The sequence below is a fragment of the Schistosoma haematobium genome, chromosome 4 (genome assembly GCF_000699445.3).
Source record: "Schistosoma haematobium chromosome 4, whole genome shotgun sequence".
NCBI classification, from domain to species: Eukaryota; Metazoa; Platyhelminthes; class Trematoda; order Strigeidida; family Schistosomatidae; genus Schistosoma; species Schistosoma haematobium.
The window spans coordinates 33280733-33303970 of NC_067199.1; the positions used below are offsets into that span (position 1 = coordinate 33280733).

A 23238-nucleotide genomic window follows, 5' to 3' on the forward strand; every position below is an offset into this window, starting at 1 on the left:
GTATTTGGTTTCACTTCATTAAAATGTCACATACACGCATAGAGCTTCATTTTTCTATGAATCGTAATTGTATGTATGGAATAACATATGCTTTAACTGTAAACTTGGTCTGTAGATCCATTTCACTCCGTGTTCATCATTACAGTAGAGAAACAAATAATACTTGTTCATCATAATTATGAATTTGGTGTTGGATTGTGGTGAACGCAAACTTGGTGGGGATAACCAATTTATTGTTTAATGCAAATTAGTGTCTTTGTAGAATATGAAAACCATGTATTAAATACATTATTTGCACATCTTGCATCACTTGTATCCTACAAATTTCATCATCCCTAATTCCTGTTTTCATTACGATTTTTCTCTATTTACATTCCTGTTGACTTCAATTCGATCTTTTCATTCTTCTGCTATCAGGAATTCCACTTCTGATTGGTGTTGCATACTACTGATATCTTTTAACATAAGTAGCATGCACCACAGGTTACGATCGAATTCTCTCGTCATAATGTGGTATCTGTTAGCAAACATTGTAATTATTTAACCTATGCTATACTATCATCATGTGAAATTAGTAATTATGAACAGTGTAGTGAAATATCCGCTTTCATAGTAGGATGTCTCTATTAATGGTCCCTACTGATATTTGAAAATTTTAGTTGATATAAAAGTGACCGTGATTAGTTGGATTCATGTTCAGCTTCCTAAAAATTTTCAATTTAACTAAATCCTTTTGGAGTGTTGTAGTTATCAGTATTTGTAAAGTAGACTTATTTGAGTCATATATGTACATGTTTAATGATGTTTTCTAATTTTTTTATATACTGTGTATTATCTTGCTATCTTGGACTAAATGCTCGATTTCTTTACTTCAAGTAGAACAGAATACTGCATCCTGTGTGTCATTATTTACAATGATATACACAGAAGCTTTTGGTAATCATCCGTTGTGCACAACTACATATAATAATTTATCATTAATTAAAAGTTTGTCGCGTTACAAGTAACTCATGGTTATACTATTTTGGTTAAATAGTTTATTTATAAATTATAATCCTAATTTATTGTTTGTTGTATTCATAACCTCGCTCGGCCAGTGGTTCTGTTTTTAATAATCTATTTATTTGCTTGGGATTTGAGGTCTGTCCTGTGAGCTTAGTAGTAGTCAATTTAACTAATTCGGTGGTTTGTTTTTTCTCTTTGTCGAATTATAAACCAGGAAGTATTGATGAGCCGTTTTGTCCTGGTATGAGATTTCTTAGCACTGTGCATCCATGACTTAACTAGGAATCAATCCCTTGTTGTTATACTTATGAAGTTCGTGTTAGTGTAATGATAATTCTTTTTTTCAATAAATAATTTGTTATACATTTTAAATTTTTCTTTGTTTCTAATCTGAATAATGCCTACTGATTTTTTTCTTTAAATTTTTTAGTATCATATCAAGGTTATTGCGGAATTCCACTATTCAGTTTTCATATATCGTCGAATACACTTTCTTCATGACTGGACGGTCGCTAATTAGACTTAGTTTGTGTATTTGTGTATGTGTATACATAAAGCTTTAATCATAGTATTTGTATAATTTCTTTTATAGAATCCTATATTACCTTCTCTCTCTCTCCCTCTTTGTAGTGTGACTATTCAAATTCAGTTTGTTTATTTTCGGAAATTACTCAAAATGACACTGCAAAATTTCATGCCAAAATTAATTGATTAAACAAGAAAATAGATAATTAGTGCTCATTGTTCTTTTTTTCTTGTTTACTTCTTCCCATTATTAGTATCTGTTTGTGTATATCTACTTATGTATGGCGTATATATAAACTTTAATAATGTTTTAATGTGTGTGCACGGGTTTCATTGTACTTCTGCTATCAAATTTTTTTAAACTTCAAAAATGCAATTGATTATTTTTATTTGTTTATGGATAACTTCTGTTTTCTCATTTTTCATTTGACATGATGATTCTTGTAGATTTTCGAAAAGTGTCATTATGACTAACTCTTCGTTCATTCATGTATAGGTGTGTAGCTTCTTCTTTCCTGTTTTTTTTCGAAAAAAATGAAACACTCAACTTCATTTTATTTCTCTCTTGTTTCGGTTTTGTCTTCTCTAATAATTGACCATTTTGAAGTAACAACATCAGTGTCATCGTAGATTCGTATTGAATGTTTTGGTTTTTTCGTTTGTTGAGCGGAGAAACTATCTTCATGAATGTGTACTCTAAGCTGAGGATAATTTTGAATTGCATATAATTAGTTATTGTTGTTATCATATTTTCTGTACAAAATTATCTTTTTTCGGAGTTTTCCTTGATTTTCGTAAATTAGAGATCTTCAAAGGGAAAAGTGTTCATCAGTTTGTCATTAACTGTTTTATTTATTCACTTACTATACTTGAAGTTGTTTTTTAAATCTTGGTTATTGTTGTCTTGTAGTTCTCTTTTAACAGAGTTGTTTGTGTTATTTTAAATGCTGGTGCTAATAACTTATATTGTCAAGTCTATTATTTGTTTCTGTGTGGTAATCAATCACATTAACTTTTTCTTTTTGGCTTTTCTTTCTCGTATATTTTATGTTCTTACGTGTATGTGGTTGTTGATACGATTCAGTGCGCTTATCTACTTTTTTTTCGAGGTTTTTACCAGTGTTATTATTTCTGTCTCCCTTCTGCTCTTATCTTTTCGATTCATGTATTTTTACAAAGAATATTTCTCGCTGACAATCAAGATGAAGTGTTAATAAAACTATAAATGCTAGTGATTAGCATCTTGTATTATTAAAATCCGTGTTTTTTTTCTTTCTCGTGTTGGTGATTAACAAATAAAATTATGCGATTGTTAGTTCATTTCTGATAATCAATAATTTCATAATGTGTTTGGTTGCTCCTGCTTTTATTTTTTTTCATTCGATTGTTAAATGCGAGTTAATGTTATGCTTTACGATCACCTACTCTGATTCCTGATTATTAACGATTAAGATATTTTCCTAATATAATACACTGAATTTATGTAAACTTGATAGATTAGATAATTAACATGCATAACTCTTCAACAATAATCCTCAATGCAATAGAAAACAGAGGGAAGTTAGGCAGACAAAAAAGAAGCTTGTTGTTCAAGAAATCAAGTTTCTAATGGAATTAGTCAGCATATCGAATAATTTGCAATGATTTTGGAGCATAGTAAATTTAACAGGCTAAACGCAAGAACTGTTGGGGAGACCCAGAAAATTCCTCGAAAATAGCCCACATGTGTCCTGAAAACGCTGGGAAACATTTTATTCAATCAGCATTTATTAGAAGCTTCTCAGAAACATCTAGAAAATTAAGAGTCACGTGTTACATTTCTGATTAGATTATTGTTTACCCTGCTACTATGTTTAGTAGGGTTCTAGAACTTTCCAGAAGTCCAAGACAATCTGATATGTTATAAATACACTCGATTTTCTGTACATAAGCTAACATCGGAGTAAAGCGTTCTTCCCGTATTACGCGCCTTTTCTCCCGTGTTCAAGTTGTAGTGTGGAGTTAGCCTGGAATTATTAGAAGAGCTTGGAAAACCGATTCAAACGTTCAGTCAGAAGATTTATCAAGAACAACCTATCAAATAACAACAAAGGTGTTCGCGAAAATATCGAATGGAAAAATGTCATCATAATTGCTTTTATCTGTAGGAGCTATAGTTTATTAATGAAAAATTAGGTAATTTAGTCATCATAGCAACTGACGTATACATGTCAATACATAGTTTTGTACTGAACAATTCCTTTTATGTAAAAAATCAAACTAAATTGATTGGGTACTACAAATTATTTGATAGGATCTAAGCAAACAGACCTAGTTTGATTCACATACAATAAATCAACTAAGGACTGTAGTAGACTGTCGTACAATTAATTTTTAAAAAATTTAGGGTGTGGCAATCTTATTCTTTCTCAATAATTCCTTTTTGTAATAATACACTTATCTCATTCAAATTCCCATTGTTCGAAAAATCTCTGTTACTCCTCGGAAGTTTCACTTTCTGGGGATCTCATCATTCCTGAACTTTAAATATTCTATTAGTACAGTCTGGATAGACTTTTCCAAGATTTGTTTCATCAGTAATGATCCGAAACGCATGGAAGACAGCATTCCATTCGTGTTTTGCAAACAAAGGATGTTGATAGTTGTCTTGGTATTGCATGATTCTCGTAGTTGTCATAGCCCTCCCCGAACTGCGTTATCCACTTGGCGGGCACATTGTCTTCATGGACAGTCCTAAATATTCATGAATTCTAAGTTTTCCTCCGCGTAGTTTTTTGACGGGTCACGATTGTCTTTTTCTGTATGTAGGTAACGTTGGGGTGTTAAAATATTCAATCTAACATAGTAGAGCATGTATATCAATATTTACAGTTTCCAACATGTATTTGAACGGCAACCTAATTTTTTCAGGTTGGACGGCTGTGCACTGAAGGCATTTCACAAAGCGATTATCATGATAAGTTGACCATAAGTTATACATAAGGCGTCAGGTGCATACTGAATTTGTCAACTTTCCTATGGAAGAGATTTCCTCACCATTAAAACGTGATATTTCAAATGTTTTCATCGGACTAATAAAACAGACTTGTAACAAACTATGCTTAAACTGGTTACTGTATGTCCGATACTTTCCAACTGTGTTACAAACAAACTATACTTCATTTATCTCCATCAACTATTCTAAGAAAATTAGATATACTGAGATATGAAGGACGGTTAAAAAAATTGAGTTTACTTCTTGAGAATCTTTATCCATGTTGATCGTAATGTGAAAATATCACGAAAGTATGAAATCATTATTATGATTCACAATAATAATGGAAAAAGCAAGCTGTTGGAAAAATTCAGTTGTCGTCCAGTCTATTGAGTTACTTAACTGTTATAATAAAAGTCTGATCAATTTCTAAAAGCTAATAGAAGAGGTTTTATTTAGTTTTTCTATTTTTCATTAGAATTGGGATAACTACTTACATTGTAAGGATATAATAAGATGTTGATTTATACGGATCTTTGCAAAAATGCTAACCATGACATGCAACTTTGTAATGACTTTACATTTATAATTTCCCACATTAATGAATAATTAGAAAAATGACATTAAGACAAAGAATAACATATATGGAGTTAAATGGATCGATTTCATGTAATATCGTGAAAGTTGACTCAGACAAAATAGATATGGATAAAGCAAATAGTACCATACTCTTATATTCATCACAATAAAGGTGTATTAACACAAGCTAAACTATCAACTTCAGTTCTTGGTGCACTCGAAAAGTTTTATTTATTTTGATCCAAGAACTTCAGTATTACTTTCTAATTATGAATATAGATTGGGTTTTTCATGATTTTTTAAAATGTTATCTATGGTGTTTAGAATCTTTTTTTATATGATGAATTTAGTTTAGGTAGACAGGTATCTAGATCAACATCATAAGCTGAGGTATTTTGTACATAACATGCCATTGTTTCTTTTGACAATTATTGACTGAAATCAAAGCAAAGTAGTGTAATCCACAAAATGTATACACCACACTATGCCATTGGTCTATCAAGTTGATAAGTATTGACTTGAATAGTGCTAGTTATTTGGTAGTTGACTTTATAAAAAAAGATTATGAAATACTAAAGAACAGAGCTGGTGTATATAAAGTCGACATTAATATTATTTCGATCGCTTAATATCTTGTTCAGGCTCTGGATTTTATCATTGCTCGTATATGGTTATATCACAATAAATAATATGAAATTACGGAGCACTGCTGGTGAGATTATGAATTCGCTCTGTTTTCATGACTTTCATTACGTCTACTCACTACACTGACCGTTAGAAATCGTAGAAAATATAGATTGGTTCATTCGGTGTACAAAATCCTTAGATTCGTTGATGTAACTGAGTTATTCATAGAGTAATGCGTTTGTAAATATTCACATTTTATACTTTTCATATTTTCACTATACAACTTAATAGACCCAAATAGCTTTGTTCATATTTTTTGCTACTATTTATTTTATTGTCCTATTATATAATGACTTATTCAATCCAACACCTAATTGTTCTGTTAACAGTCTCTTTACATACTAAAGATGTGTGTAATTCGTAATCTTTTTCTCATACAATACAGTACACTGATGTTATAATAAACTTATTTTTCCCTGTTCAATTGTTATATATTTTGCTTCGAGCAATTTCACTATTTTAAGGAAATGAAGTCTTTCCTCATTTAGAAGTTATTCATTATGACCTTGACTACTTTATTTCTTTTAGGTATTACTGTTATTTTACAAAATGAAAAGTTTGTTAACTACGCGATTGACTATTCTTCCAATTTCCTTAACAGCCAGACATGGTGTTTCTCTACATACACAGTCAAATGCATTATATACTACTAGATCTCGTCGTTTATTTAGTCGTTTAATGAATGTACGGTATGTGGAAGAACTGGAAGCTAAACTGCCAGGTCCTATATATTTATTAGTAAAATGGTGGTTTAAAATAAGACCTTTTAAAGTAGAACTAGCAGATCTTCATCGTCGTATTCTACGTAATAAAGAAGGATTTGATGTACGTCCACTTATTTTGTAATAAATTTCAATGTTAAGAGATGTTACATAATTATTTAAAAGTAGTATAATAATAGTTTTACTGCAAAATGCTCATTTTTATTGTGAATTTCATCATCAGAGTTTATTTTGAACAAAAGCCAATATTTAAATAGCATCTTGCAAGTGTTAATTAATCTGTTGTTGCTATTCATGTATCATTGCATTTTCGTTGACTTTTATCAGTTTAAGTTTTTACCGTATTATTGATTGATATCGTGTCCGATGATGTTGATAGATAAGGTTGATACTGACAAATTTGTTGACAGTGCAGTGAACGAGAACACCAGTGTGTACAATGAAACGTAGTTGAATACAAAATTACAGAATCTTTTAGTGAAATCCAAGAACCATACAGGAAATATTTTATTTGCAAGATGTCAACCAATTGTCTCAGACTTGGCTGTTCCTTTGCTTCCACACCAATCACTCTCTGTTCTCTTTCTCTTTTATTTTATCTTCTTAACCTTCTGCTTCCATGCATTCCACTTTCGACTGGTGATACATACTACGTATATCTGTCACAACCAGTAGCGCGCACCACAATAACGACAACTTAAATACATTGGTGCTTAAGTTACTTTGATCTAGAATTTCAAAATTATCGTACTTCTCAAGTTCATATCCGTTTCAGACAATATCACGTAATCTATGTTATCATTATTTATAGTTGTTTTTTGTTGAACGATGGTGATGATGATGACAGTTTTGTCATTAATTCGTATTCAGTAATTTTTGAATATATGTATTTTGTTTATCCTATGGAAAGTAGACGCAACCTGAATGTTATGTATACAATTTATACCCTTTTATCAATCCTATGAATATACAAGTAATATTGACACATTCTTTCAAATCATTTATAACATTAACAGAAACTTATCAATATAAAAAAATTGACACGAAAACATATAAATATTTGAAAAGACAAGTAGTAACCATTGTTCATTTTAGTTAAATAAGTCGATTAAACTTTTGCTTTCTTGGTTTGATCATCCCTAGCTTTTTGGCAACTTACTCTTACACCAGACAACATCGCCCATCGAGGTAGGCGGTGGTTGGGCATGGGTAACATATGTTTGAACCACTTCAGTTGATGAAAACTTACTACCTCATCAATCAGTTTTCCATTTCTATCTAGTACTCTATTACTGGCGTTGTTTATTTTCGTCATTGACTTCCTAACACCTTAGTAATATCAATTTGCACATATTTTTTTTAAAGTTTTGTTTCGCCTTCGTTTATTAACAGTATTATCATCATTACTATTATCATGATTATTACCGTTATTATTTAAGTTACCATCGTTTTGAAGAAGTGAATAAAGAAACTATAGAACATTAGTACTTATTGCTTAGCGAATTAAGTGATATATTATGAAAGTGGAATCCAGGATACAATAGTTTTATGGTACTTTTCTCCATATATTCCATATTGTAGACTTTTTCTGAAATTATTAGTTATCATAGAAGCTCGGAAAACTTAACACTACCAAAAGCACCCAGCTTGGCTACAAATTTTCGTCATATTTGTGTCTATTCTGTACTAGTTAGAGTTTAAGAAAGGAAGGATTTCCAAAGTTCACTAACCGTATGAAAAAAATTTCTAATGAGGTTTGTGTGGCGCATATGTATTTGGTGCCTCTTTGTACCAATATCTATGTGTTGAAATAAATAAATAAATAAATAAATAAATAATAATGAAAAAAATACTGTTGTGGAGCTAGTGGATATATTGTTTTTAGTATACAAATTGATTGGGAAGTTATCATTTCACTTTTTTCAATCACAATCACTTTACTGGATATTGTAAATGGGAACACATACATATATGCATTTTATCAAAAAAGAAATAACTAACTGTATGATATGTACGATCTTTAATCCTTTAAGTTTTGTCATGACAACTCGCGTTATTCACATTTCTGTCTTCAATTTATTGACGAACGAGGGTGTTTGTATTGATGTGAATATCCAGATTAAAATAGGAATAAAACAGTGATGTACTTCATCATTATTCCATCTACATGACGATTTGGACATGTTCCCTGAAGATGATTATGTTGAAAAATTTTACTTATCATTTTCTGATATAACTCATACTTTTATTATTATCAACAGTGTTTATGATTGTGAAGTGTTGGTGAAGATTTGTCGTTCAGCTAGATTCCTTTAATGATGTTGTATCCATTGTGTTGGATGGCTTATTTGCAAAGCTTTCATTGTCATTTCGGGTGGTGTTGTCGTCATATACTTCAGATAGGAATATTTCTGATTGTTTATTACTATTAAATGAATGTACACATTGCTTATTTCAGTACGTTCTATAAAACAATATCTTATCTATAAATTTGTTACATTTACGAAAGAATTTAATGGATGTGAAGTGCATCTTAATGATTTCCCTTGATACTTACAGTGTTTGTTTTGCTTGGCTCAAAAATAAGCTTATTAAAACAATTTATCGTATATTAACCCCAGTCAATCTTCCAATCAGTAGTAAGTATTCACTTTATATCATACTTTAACTATTTTCTTTGTATTGTTAGATGTTAAAAAAAGGTTGTAGAGTTAAGCGTAACCACTGCCTACCACAACGGATGATGTTTACTAGTGTAGATATATGTTGAAAGGAAGCTAGTAGTGGTCAAATCAAGGTATGATATCAATACATAAATCCAATGACTTGAACTGAGTTATGTAGATGGATAAAGACCAGTTGGTTGAGGTCCATAAACAGTGACTTTTAGCTCTAAGTGAAATGGCCTAAAATCGTTTACAATGGCTCAGATGCGTCCACTCTTTATATTCCTCTCGATCTTCATTTCCAGTATTCCATCATACCATGTCTTTTCTCTTTGTTCTCTCGAACCATATTCTCAATGTTCAATCTTTCAGATTATCACTGTTACTACATTCCTTATATTATACATCTTGCTATTTTTACCTCGTTTTTCTAATATGGTATGATAACTTGGGCCAGTACACATCGCTGCCAGTCTTCACGTTGATAATGAACAACTTCTACTGTCAAGTGAATTATTCGTGCTTAATCATCTGTTGCTGTTTTTCACTTGCCTTAATTAGTTATCGCATTACTTAGATCATTGTTTATATTTCATTATTTGTTTTGATATACCCATCTCTTTCTTTGTGTCTCTCCAACTCTCCATGTTGAGTGTATCTGTGTGTTTTGATTTTTTTGCTCAGAATAAAGTGATTCCAAATAGAGGATATATACATCATTGAAGAGAGAAGTATATCCATAGAGGGGTTGCCTTTTGTTTGTCTCCCTTTTTCTCTATTCCGTTCTTCTCTTAGGTTTCTTCCTCCTACTGACCATTAAGTGAACAATCAATATTGAAAAAAAGTAGGACTAACAAACAAAATTCGAATATGAGCCAGTTTTCGCAGCTGTTCGTTGTTTCTGGTTATTATTATTATTATTATTATTATTATTATTATTATTATTATTATTATTATTATAGTATGGTTATGGGTAAGTAAGTAACAATAGAGAAACGATAGAAAGAAAACAAGAGAGAGTTGGAGGAGCAATATTTAGCTTATACAATACAATGAAAACATGAAAAACAAAGTGATTTTGTAGTTTCATCTTACTAGAGATCAATAGTGGCTATTCCCAAGGTACTTACTGTATGTAAGATTTGTGTATAAATAATGACTAGAATCGGTTTTTAGAAGATTTAATCATATAAATATGTATACATATGTGCATGATCCATTTTTATTAGTTATTTGAATCTTCCCATCAATGTTTTGTACTGCTATTGAATATGTGCCTTGATGTTGCCGTGAAGTCAAAAGCATTTTAAGCAAAGTTGAATAGTGAGTAGCAGTGAAATCCAGGACGCTCATTACTTCCTGTTTGGTGCATGTCATCTGGGTGTACTTGTGCTGTGATGTGGACTTCAACACTATGGTGTAGGTACATCAAAGTGACGAGTACCAAATAAGACGAAATGCGCTTTCTGAATTCCACTGATAGCCACTATTCAACTCTGCTTAATATATGGGATCTTGGATTATGCTTAAAGTCTTCTATAGTAGGATTTATGTGGTTACTGAGTTACATTTAGTTATTATCCCGTAAAACATCTTGTTTGTGTGAATAGTAACTGCTCATTCTTCTATTTAGTCTAAATCGCTTTGTCGTACATAAGTTCTGCTACTTTTAATAGCTATGTTAAATTGTAACTTAACATGATATCAAAGTCTAGTTTTAGCATTTCAAGCAAACGGTTATTATGATAAAATTATGGTAATGTGTTTAAGCAGAACATCAAGTTTTTTAACTGTGCAAGCGAAATACTGGGATTAAAATGTAACAGTCCTGAAATCTATGTGGATGTTTTCAAAGGTCATTGTAAACTAGTGAATACTAGCACTGACAACTCCATCAGGGATTGAAACTTGGACTCTCAGGTCTGGTAGCATTAGTTTACTTCCATAATTTTGTGGTCGGGACCTAGTGGTTTACGTTTTCAACTTCTTACTTACTTACGTCTGTTACCCTTCATGGAGGAGCATGGGCCACCCACCAGCATTCTTCATCCAACTCTGTCCTGGGCAATCCTTTCCAGTTGTTTTTCACTCTTTTGATGTCCGCTTCCAACTCCCGGGGCAGTTTGTTCTTTGGTCTTCCTCTTTTTCGTTTCCATTCAGGATCCCAAGTTAGCACTTGTCTTGTGATGCAGTTTGATGATTTCTGAAATGTCTGTACTATCCATGCCCAACGTCTTTTCTTAATTTGCTCTTCAACAGGACTTTGGTTCTTTTCTTTCCCACAGTAGGTTGTTCCTGATTGTATCCGGCCAACGAACATTGAGTATCTTGCGTGGACAGTTTAGAAATACTTATACTTTTTTGATGATGGTTGTAATAGTTCTCCAACTTTCATGTCGGTATAGTAAAACTGTTTTAACATTCGTATTGAAGATTGTGACTTTGATGTTGGCTGACAGTTGTTTTGAGTTCCATATTTTCTTCGGGTGTAGAAATGATTCCCTTGCTTTGACAATCATTGCCTTCACATCTTCAGCAGATCCTAACTTTTTATCTATGGTCCTGCTTAGATATATGAAAGTTTCCACCTTTTTCACTTGGAATACACCCGTCAGCTGTCCTTTATGAACGGCTTTGCAGTGTAGTGCGTCGAATGAATTAGGTCTACTATCAGGATGGTCAGGTCCTTTCCTGATCACTACGCTATGATCGATTCCAACCTCTCATAAAACTGGTCTTTATGGTCCCCATTGCTATCATTGGTGGGTGCATAGCACTGGATAACATTCATTCTGATCTCCTCCTTCTTTGTTTTCAAGAATGTTTTGACGATTCTGGATCCATGGGATTTTCATCTTAGAAGTGGTTTTCGTGTTTCTTTGGATAGCATCAGAGTAACCCCTTGAGTATGTGGGGCATTTTCTTCATGACCAGAGTACGGCAACATCTCTCCCAAATCTATCCTATTCTATCCAGCATGGGTCTAATGGGTTTCACCGAATCCGATCACTATCAAGTTTTATCTCCTCATTTCCGTAACTATTTGATTACTCCTCCCGGTCTCCCACATTTGTCCGGACGTTCCATGTCATAATTGTTGCTCTGGCTGTTAGAGGGGGCATCAACCTCGTGACTTCCGAAAAATCTCGTCTTTCATCATGAGTTGTTATAATTGTTGCTTCAACTCCCAGGTTTTATTTATTTATTCTGGTTAGCGTATTTTTACTTACTTACTTACTTACACTACTTACTTACTTACTTACTTACTTACTTACTTACTTACTTACTCACTCACTCACTTACTTACTCACTCACTCACTACTCACTCACTTCACTTCACTTCACTCACCACTCACTCACTCACTACTCACTCTCACTCACTCACTCACTCACTCACTCACTCACTCACACTCACCCACTCACTCACTCACTCACTCACTCACTCACTCCTCACTCACTCACTCACTCACTCACTCACTCACTCACTCACTCACTCACTCACTCACTCACTCACTCACTCACTCACTCACTCACTCACTCACTCATTCACTCACTCACTCACTCACTCACTCACTCACTCACTCACTCACTCACTCACTCACTCACTCACTCACTCACTCACTTCACTCACTCACTCACACTCACTCACTTCACTCACTTACTACTACTCACTCACTTACTTACTACTTCACTCACTCACTCACTCACTCACTCACTCACTTACTACTTCACTACCACTCACTTACTTACTTACTACTACTTACTTACTTACTTACTTACTTACTTACTTACTTACTTACTTACTTACTTACTTACTTACTTAGCGTATTTTTGGCAAGGCTGTTTTCTACGGGATGAGGTTGCTAACTCTATGCCCTGCCCTCCTGTACCCGAACTTCGGATCGGCAGTAACCGTAGAAGAGTTACAGACGGACTTAAATCCAGTCTATAATCGTCACATTTTCTGAAATCTCTGGGAATTGTGGATTGGATATGAAGGAGTCTTTGGATTCACTACTTATTTGGTATAAGTTATTACTGGGAAGTTTTGATTGTTTTGTCAATAGTTATTTAAAAGGCCATAAGTATTATCACTAAATACGACTTTAAACAAAATGTTTAATGGGAACATACAGCACACGCATATACCATGTGTCCTAAATTCCACTGCTAAACACAACCTCACTTTACTGATAACATTTTCCCCTTTCAAATGGTTCTCGATTGTTCATATTGAACTTTTTTCGGTGTGTACTTGTGTGAGGTATTTTTTTTTAAAGTTATTAATTTCAGCTCTATTTTCATCCTTTTTTCAACACAATTTGTCTTCTATTTTACTGATACATTTTTTAGATTTTGTATTTGAGAATTTTGTCGTCATCTTTTCACAATCTCGTAACAGTTTTTCTTTTCAAAATTTTTCCGACTACTAGTAATTCATACTACTAATAAATACTCATATGTACTGTTTTTATTATTAGTTATTTTTTTTCTTAGGTAGCTCAGTTAATTTTAGTACATTTGTGCAGGGTCAAATGTTCGTTTTTGTCACTTTTAAAAAAGGAAGGACCTAACACATTTTTTTCTTTTGAAATTTAGTCATATGGTGCATTAATCTTTGAACAAATGTTACATTCTTCATAATATGGGATATATATATAAGAAAATGACATTAACTTAGTAGTATGCTACTAGATTGATTGACTGTTTCCTACATAATAAATCATCAGAGGATTCAGGTTAATATACGATCAATAGGCTTGACAGTATTGACCCAATTTACCAATATACACGGAAAACATCAGTAAATCACTTATGTAATCATAGGTCATTTGAACAAACAAACATAAAACGAGATTTCAAGGATTCATGAATATAACCAAATCAGGTTATCAGAACAGAATGATTTGGCACTTGCGAAGTGATTGAATAAACTTGCATCTACATGAATTAGTAGGCTCTGATATTGTTGTTCAGAATGATAATGAAAAAATTCCATTTTAACCGTCTAGCTCAGAGAATCTAACTCCACTAATAGTTTAATAAATTCCAATAGTATTGGAATCGATTGATCACCATGTAAAGCCTCTATTTTTATCAATTGATTTCAAATTATTCATTATTTCTTTTCTGAATGAAAATAATTCTGAATTCCTAACTCACTATAATTTCTCTTGGAATTTTTTTCCCTCTTTTTTACATCAGACAAAAGTTCATTCAAGAACACGTTATTTTGTTAGATTTCCATTTTTAACAGATGAAGAATTTTCGAAGTGGTTAGTTACTAGTGACAGTAGCCACGGTGAAGGTTATTCATGGGCTGAATTTGTACGGTCGTCTAGAACAGCTGCGGGGTGTGCTAATGCTTTGGGTTTAAATGAAAGTGTTTATCCAGATAGTGCAACAACATCAGGAAACAGTAATGAAGCAGGAGAAAAAATAACAACCTCGATAATATCATCATTTGATGACCCAAACAAAGATCATGAATTTGGTTATACCCACCCAGCTTCATAGTGAGTTTTGTTTCACTCCAACTTTCATGTGTAAATGTTTCTATTCTGGTGTAGGATAACATAAATATAATTGTTTGTCAAGTTCTATCATACTATCAAGTTTATTCCATCCATAGTTAATTCTACAATCATATGCCTGACCGTTGCTGCTACCTTGACGTGGTGGTCGGGCTTGCCTATCGTGATGAACCAATCAGGCTATACTGGTCGGAACAATCATTCCTCAGGGTCTTACCATGCCAGACAGGTTGGTTGAATAGCGATAAGACTAAAAGCAGCAAACTCAATGTCCGAGGCCAAAGTCGTACAGCTGACTGTACAGAGGTGTGATGGCAGTAAGGTGTTTCCTTCAAACAACCAGTATAACAGCGATGCTGCTTTCTCATAAAGGAAAGGCGGGGTTAGAAAAGGTCGACCCTAAAAATGCACACCTCACCTTCTCCCACGGATATCCGTCTCCGGTGGCAAGGTCTCAACAAGTGTGGAGCTAACACGAAAATTACTCATAAAAAGGTTGTGTGTTGTTCCTTAGGCACTGCGATCACTCTGTCAGGTCACTGAGACCACCTCTAACCCGATTTCCTTTTCGGGTACCTTTAGAAGAATCATTCCACGGTGTGGACAACCAGGAAGTGATAACCGCTTTCATATCTTTAACAGCACTCAAGATCACTGTATTCACAATCAGTTTCTCCCTTCAAATCTTATTATTCCTCCTACCTCGACTATCAACTATAAACTTCTTTCTTTGACTTCCTCCTCAAGTGTCACCATAGCCAACGATTCTAGTGCGCGAAACACTATCCTAGGTCTACTGAAACCTCGCCTCAAACTACACATTGGAACCTTCAACGTACGCACCCTTTGTCAAGTCGGTCAGCAGGTATCCTTTGCTAATATCCTAGGATCTCATACCATTGATGTATGCTGCGTCTCCGAAACACGCACACGGGATCCTAGTGTGGTTATTCACTTGACCTCACCTAGTCAAGAGGTGTACCTGACGGCAAATTCTCGTGGACTGTTAGGCATAGGCATAGCACTAAGTATGAGGCCAGAACAAGCACTTTTAGAATGGATCCCTGTTGACAGTTGCCTTTATGCTGTTTGGCTAAACGGTTTCGTAAGAACTTGGTAGTATAGGGACACACGTTGTTGCCTTTTCCTCGGATAAAGTGAAAGATGAGTTTTACATAAAGCCTTCTAAACTCCTTTAAAATGCTAAACACTCTGACATAGTACTCGTAGCAGGCGGCTTTAACGCCCAATTAAGTAGCTTAAATCAAACAGAAAGACATTTAGGTGGGTATTTTAGTATTCCGGCTGAGAGAGCAGATAATGGTGGCCGTCTGCTGCAAGTGTGCTCAGACGGTCGTTTATTTTTAGCAAGCACTAACTTTAAGCTTAAGGAGAGACATCGCCAAACATGGCGACCCCCTGCACCAAACCAACGATGAACTCAAATAGACTATGTTCTCATCAGTCATCATTGGAGAGACTCGATAGAAAGCTGTCGCTGGTTCTGGAATACCTGTTTGGACACCAATCATGCTCTAATACGAGCACACATTTACTTGTGCCTCACTGGATGCAGAAAAACCACATTAAGAAGAGCGATTAGAGTCGAACTCAGTGACGAGAAAGTCAAAAGTAGATTCCAGGAACAACTGAGGTCACACTTTGGCAGTTCTGAAAACGGGGCTAACCCAGATGTTGCTTGGAAAGATATACGAACAGCTGTGGAAACAGCCATATCCATTAGTGATTTGAACCAAAGGATTATGAAAAACCAGTGGATTTCTGCGACATTTATTGCAGTGGTAGACTCTCGTAAACTTATCCTATCAGGCTCTAAGCACGATAATGAACGAAAACAAATCAGATCTAGGCTAACCAAAAGTTTAAGAACGACCGTGAGTTATGGAAAAGGCAGCGGTTGTAGGTAGCACAATACAGCTTTTCATACTAATAAAAGAAACTGGAATTAGGAAGTCATGTGTAAGTGGGACGATCTCAGAAGACGACACTCTTACCTTCTATCAGTCCAGACGTTTAGAACGATGGACGGAACACTTTAAGGAGCAGTTCAGCCGGCCTTCAACTACTCTACAGCTACCCACCATTCCCAAATAGCCTGAATGGAACATTCAAATAGACTCTCGACTCTAATTGAAGTTCAAATAGCTATGGCTAATCTGAAACGAGGAAGAGCAACTGGTTCAATGGATTACCTCCAGAGGTCTTAAAGTATTGTGGTCCAGTTTTAGGTGTCTGTCATTGAAGGGTGTACTTCAGAAGTACATCAACGTCGTGAGGACTCTTTACTCGAACACTAACAGTCGAGTCAGAGCTTATGGCGGACTATCATCTGATTTTGCAACTCAAATGGTGTCCGTCAGGACTATCCACTATCTCCATTTTGTTCAATTCGATCATAGACCTACTGCTGGGAAGAACGTTCTCGTCGACTGAATTTTCGGGAATTGATCTCCTTTCAGGAGGTTCACTTATCGACTTAGAATACTCAGATGACATAGTCCTGTTTGGTGAAGAGGCTCATAAAATGCAGTCTTTTGGTAGCACTAAGCAATAATGGGCCACGCAGCCCAACCACCGATTACTATGACGCGCAATGCTGACTGGTGTTGGAGATGTTTGGAAGAAGGTTAGGGGCGGCTAAACGTAAACGTGTCATCAGTCCTTGAAGTCACTAGCTTCTGGTCTGAGCCATATTGATTGATATATACTGCTTGTTTGGGGTCCGTGTGACTATCGTAAGCAGTACTTAACACTAAAACATTGGATAGAACTATTACGATTATGTAGCACTATGAATAAATATTATACGATAAACACTATGGACTTGAAATTTTGATAATTTATAAATTTTTCATATACAAAATACTATAGGAACTCATGCATTACAGCTTCCACTGTGGTCAATGTTATTCGTAACAGTATATCTAAGATTTTCAACTACACTTCTCTAAATTACTAAAAGCTTCAAGCTATCTTATGGAACATTTTCTTCTGAATTATCAATATGATTTTTTGATAAATTTCAATTGATAGGTTTAGTTGTTTGTATGAACCAATCTACCCTGATTATCTACAAGTGTCCCAAATATATACCCCAATTACAACAGCGCTTCATGTTGTATTACAAAAGTCTTATAGTTTCATGATTATATTTTTCGATTCTATTTTGATTAATACTGAAAGTTAAAATGTTAAAATTACTGTTTTTAATCATAGAACACAGGAAAATTGGTAAAAGAAGACTAATCCTAATGTAAATAAATTAGTAACCATTATCCTGAATATATATTCTTTACCCTGTATTTATTTAATATATATATATATATATCTTGAATCTATTGATGGTACCATTTATCTTCAGTCCAAAATTCTTATATCGACCTGGTGGTAAACAGGCGAATTCGGCAGCTATTGTCATGACATCCTCTGATCCAAAGTTTAAAGGTTACGGTCATTTTCGTGGTTTCATTAGTACACGTGTGCCTAAACGAGGTGATCTAGTTCGCGCAGGTTTTGCAAATCTCCGCAGTCCAGAAAGTAACTTATTTGGATGTGTTATGCCTTATGGTTTTGAAGCTTACTCACATTTAATTATCAGGTAGGTGTTCATATATATTTCAGTATGTATGCATGTCAAGTAATGTGAAAGAATAATGACAACAGTTTTTGTCACAAACTGTGACATAAGATGGGTTATCAATAAAAACAAAGGGAGCTATACTCTAGAAAATTGAAGAGTTTTGTGGTAGGACTGAAGATAGTTGTCTAATCCATTTAATTTTTTTTATGATACCGCAATTTTTGTCAATTCATTATGAAGAAACCACCTATAAATTAAACCAAACGGGTAATACATTGTATATAGCCGAACTTCAGCTGTCCTTGAAATGACCATTTGATTTCTTTCGAAGTTCCTCTTCAGTCATTCAACAGGGAGTTCGTAGAAATCAAAAGTGTTATGAATTTCATTGGTTTTTTTATGGCTTATTAACAACTTCCCGATCTTAATATTGTTCAGAAATATAGCTATATAACGAAGTTTATTTGAGTAGGAATTTATTCCCATCAGTGTTTTATTTTTGAATCTCTCACATAGCCATAAAAAAAGTTCACGATTGTCTACAAAATCTTTATTATTTAATTTTCTGAGAAGGAAGGGAGATGGAATCATTATCACCACATTGATACGAGGAATTCACTTATAAAAATCATTATTTAATGTAGCATTTCTACTTCACCGGTTCGCCCATTATTTAGTGAATCACTCATTAAACATTTTCTTTGACAGTTTACCATAAATAAATTAGTATTACTCAAAACTGATTGGTTCGACGTTGTATAAAATCTGTGAATGACAAAGTGAAAAATGGACACTCTTGATATCGTTATTATTACGCTTTGATGACGAAAAGGAATTGTCTGAAAACGTTTAAATGTTTTGAAGACCTTATGAAGGCATTTCTATTGCATATATTATGTGATCAAAGAAAGGCAAAAGCTATTGGTTTCTAACTTTTGTCCAAAATCCTTGAAAATAGTTTTCTTGATTATGATTAACTCTCATTTACGAAGCGGCTTTTAGTGACTATAGATTGTGACGAAATAAACTTGTTCAATTTAGGGAAAGTGACCTCTCACTGTCTGTCATCTCACCAACTGTCTCAGCCCATTTATCTTGCATTTAGAGTGTCAAAGGCTTCGCTACTCCTTCTAAGCAATTTAAATCTGAGGTGTACTTCCGGCTTGATGACACAGTTTTCGGTCCCAATAGCTAAATGGAAGAAAGCCTCCCCATCGTTATAATTTAAGTTGTTTCTCTCGACCAGATTATCAATCATCTGACGAGCTACAACATTTGCCCTTCGAATTAGTCGCTTCACAATTTCATGGGCTCTGTGATATCCTGCAGACGGATCCAATAACACACAACATTCAGTAGCCTGCTTAGCTTTGCTTTTTCAACATTAAAATAAAAACAGTACAGTTTTGTTCCATAGTAAAGATGATTGAAGGATTTTAGGTGCATAGAGAAGAAATCCATTAAAAGTGGTGAAGAAACCAACTAAGTAGTATATAAGTATTATATGTGGTGTAGGCTACTTGTGTTAACAGATATAAGTAGTATGTAGCACCAGTAGGAGGTAAAATACCTGCTAGCAGAAGATTGAGAAGGTTGAATTGAATAGAACAGAAAAGGAAACAAAGAAGAATTGGAATAAAAACCGAATTTAAAGAATGAAGAAGTATGTACAAGACAACTGAAGAAAGATGCGCAAATAATGTATTTAATGTATCACTTTCACATTTTACAGATGCACTGTGTGATTTTGCACATAATAATAGATTAGTTTTCTCCACACGAGTTCTCGTTCACTATATATATATATATATATATATATATATATATATATATATATATATATAATGGAATTACTGATGATAACATTTATACTTTATGTTTTATTTTAAACGTTCTACACTTCTGATTTAAATAAATAACCACAATCTAATAGTCAAATTTTGTATCATTTGCATGGGAAATGTTTTTGTTAACTTTTGTTAAAATTAAAAATAACTAATATATAATGTAAATAAGTTGATATATCTGTAATATCCCAATGAGTAGAAAAATTAAATTTTCTAACATTTCGTGACTCAGTGTAAGCCACTTCTTTAGAGGGTAAATAACCAAACCACAATTAATCCAAGTTTAAATAATACGAAGGATTTTTTATTGAGATCATGACTCCATCAATGTTAGACCACCATTGAAATCTTAGAAGCACTGGACAGCCATTTCTTTCTCGTATGGGACTAGTGAGCATTGCGCATCCACAATCTCGCACGTGAGATTTGAACCCAGGACCTTCTTCACCCATATATCAGTGTTCCACTGATTTTTTTAACTGTGGTATTGTCTACGTAAACGTTTCTACTTAGTAAAAGATGAAGAAAGGAACTGTGACTTAATAATAATAATACTATGCAAAACTCACGTATTTAACTGTAGTAAAAGTCGTGATGAACGGATTATAAATAACTCCTTGGCTTATTATTATGTTCATTGACTGAAAATCAAACAGGTACAAGAATTATCAAGAACATGTTGAGTCTGATTGACAGGCGTTAAAGTACTATTGATCGGTCATTTGTTTAATTATGGAGAAAACTAGCAATGTTTTAACGAACAGGATAGTTTGTTGACTCTTATTTTATCATTATTACGTTGGATTTTTTCTTTTCATACATTTTAAATTAGAATACCTTGCATCTTTTTCAAACATCCCATATTAGATATCGTGGAGATGGTCGAAAATATCAAATTGTTGTGCTACCTCGTGCACGATGGGATTTTAACCGTTTTAATACACACCAGTTTACATTGTACACTCGAGGTGGACCATATTGGCAAATAGCTAAAATCCCATTATCTAAATTTTATCATACTAGTTCAAATATTATACATAATAGACAATTTCCTGCGAATCTAGGAACTATGCGACTTCTTTCATTTACTTTAATGGATGATATTGAGGGGCCGTTTAGTTTGGAGTTGGACTATATCGGTTTATATTTTGATGAACAACAGAATGAAGTATTTGATTATGAAGTATATAACAAATCAGGAACAGTACACTAAATTATACTTTATGCTTAAGTCATTTGCAGATTGTAAATAAATCATTTTATTATAAATAAAAAAATTTGACCGGAGATACTCAATCCTTCAATTTTCTATTGTAAATGAACCTTTTATATGGCCCTTCTATCTTAAGTCTTGTTTCGCTAGATAAATGTCAATACTACTGTGTCGAAAAAGAAATCCATTAGTAATGCAACTCAAAAGTAGTTTTATCAGCCTGACTTACAACTGATGTTATCCAGAAAAAGTTTGCAAAACAAACAGTTAGTCTTTGGTACCATATGTCTATCATCAGTATGACATTTTTAGAGTATTTTTGAAGTGTAGTACATTATCAGAATGTAATCAAATGTTTTGTTTATTTAAAAGTGGTCAGATAGTACTCAAAAATGGTAAAAGGTACATAATAGAAAGTAATTAGTTCAACGATTTATAACCGTAGTGCATTGTACATCAAAAGAGCAGTTACTTGGGTCTTAGCGGTTGTTTAATCAGTTACCCAGAGAATACTGACAATATGATTAAGTAGATTGTGGCAAGCCCATTTGGCTACTGTATCATTTATCTATTCATTGTAACTCAGACTCAATTCACTATGTTAATTTCGGTGTGTATGATCGAATGCATGTCTGTACATTAACTCTTAAGCTATCTTCCTATTGGTCTCAATGTGCAGATAATCGATAATCTATTCACACCCGATTAACTCTCAAATATATATGGATTTTTAACAGACTCACTCACACTCTGTTTCATCGTGTGGTTGCTCACCGTACGCTTGTGGATTATTATTATTCATTAACAATAAACTATCTCTATAACTGGTGTTCAGGCTTTTTAATAATCTCGAGTAAATTCGCAATTCTACTAGGAGATTAAGCCTACCTAAAATACTCAGTTACGGGATATTATTATTTGGAGTCAGATATTGAGGACATTATCCTCAACAAGATACTGTTGTTTTAGAAATCCTAATCGTTGGTAATCATAAACGTCAAGGGGGGGGTGATCGCTGATACAACTTGGCAGGAACATTTGCGCAGATTACAAAATTTTGCTTTCGTAAGTAGTAGGAAGGTGGTTGAGAAATTGGAAGGAGGTAGGCGATAATAGCTATGTAAATATATTTTGTATTATGAAACACATTAAACAGGAACTCAATGTAATTAAGTAACTAGGATGAATTTCGAATCTGAGTTATAGAATGTAGGCTTCTTCATAAATGTTTGTCATACTTCTTGTCATTTGTTCTATACGTAGAAATTGTGGTTAAACTGAAGCGAACCCCAGTTATTCAATGCTTGTAACCTCGTTATGAAAAGACTAAATAAATTAATGAAATGAAATTCACTAGTTTGGTTTCGCCGTTATCAGAGCTGGTAGTAGGTTATGTTCAGAGAATGACAGTGATGGGGACTGCAGAGAGGGAATAAACTAATAACATGGAGAGGTATTATATTCGAAGAAGCAGTTGACTAGACGTTTCCTGTTTATTCTTCCTTAACAGACAAATTTTCTGGACTGGGATTTCGACAAGGCTCATTCACTTTGGTTTGAGCTGAAATGGCATTCAGGTGGCGTAACAATAATATGATTTCGTGCATATCTATGTAAGGCATGGATACACAATATTGTGTTGTTATGTTTTGAAATGTTCCCAAAATCGATATTTAAAGCTAAAAATCAGGTCTTTGAATAATTATCAGTTACTATATATTGTATATAAGACGAAATGATGGAAAATTCATAGATGAAAATTAATTATATCTTATGGTAAAATCCATAACTTAGTCGTTAAGCTCTGCCGTGTGAGATCTTAGTATGTTGTAGTCGGCGTCGAGTCGCGGTTGACTTTGGTCACCAATACAGATCGACTACGTGC

At 33.8% G+C, this 23238-nt stretch overlaps 2 protein-coding genes across 3 annotated transcripts in view; both read left to right on the plus strand.

Annotated features, from left to right (window-relative positions):
* The window catches only part of PPME1_1 (Protein phosphatase methylesterase 1), a gene marked incomplete at its 5' end in the record, with an annotated part of 29614 nt that extends 25933 nt beyond the window's left edge, over positions 1-3681 (plus strand). For both annotated transcript variants that reach the window (XM_012937762.3, XM_051216236.1), the window contains one exon: positions 1436-3681. The remainder of the gene's footprint in view (positions 1-1435) is intronic.
* Positions 3682-6297: 2616 nt separating this feature from the next.
* Positions 6298-22027, plus strand: PPME1_3 (Protein phosphatase methylesterase 1). The gene is made up of 4 exons (XM_051216237.1): positions 6298-6595; positions 14364-14674; positions 18075-18311; positions 21008-22027. The coding sequence occupies exons 1-4, from the start codon at positions 6449-6451 to the stop codon at positions 21351-21353; spliced, it is 1041 nt and encodes a 346-aa protein (XP_051066807.1). The 5' UTR covers positions 6298-6448; the 3' UTR covers positions 21354-22027.
* The last annotated feature ends 1211 nt before the right edge of the window (positions 22028-23238 follow it).

What these genes read in the sequence shown, in the direction of transcription:
- PPME1_3 (XM_051216237.1), top strand. Translation starts at nt 6,449, where the DNA reads ATGAATGTACGGTATGTGGAAGAACTGGAAGCTAAACTGCCAGGTCCT. An exon ending in GTAATAAAGAAGGATTTGAT is followed by an intron (nt 6,596 to 14,363) that starts GTACGTCCACTT and finishes TTTTTACATCAG; the next exon opens with ACAAAAGTTCATTCAAGAAC. An exon ending in TATACCCACCCAGCTTCATA is followed by an intron (nt 14,675 to 18,074) that starts GTGAGTTTTGTT and finishes ATTTATCTTCAG; the next exon opens with TCCAAAATTCTTATATCGAC.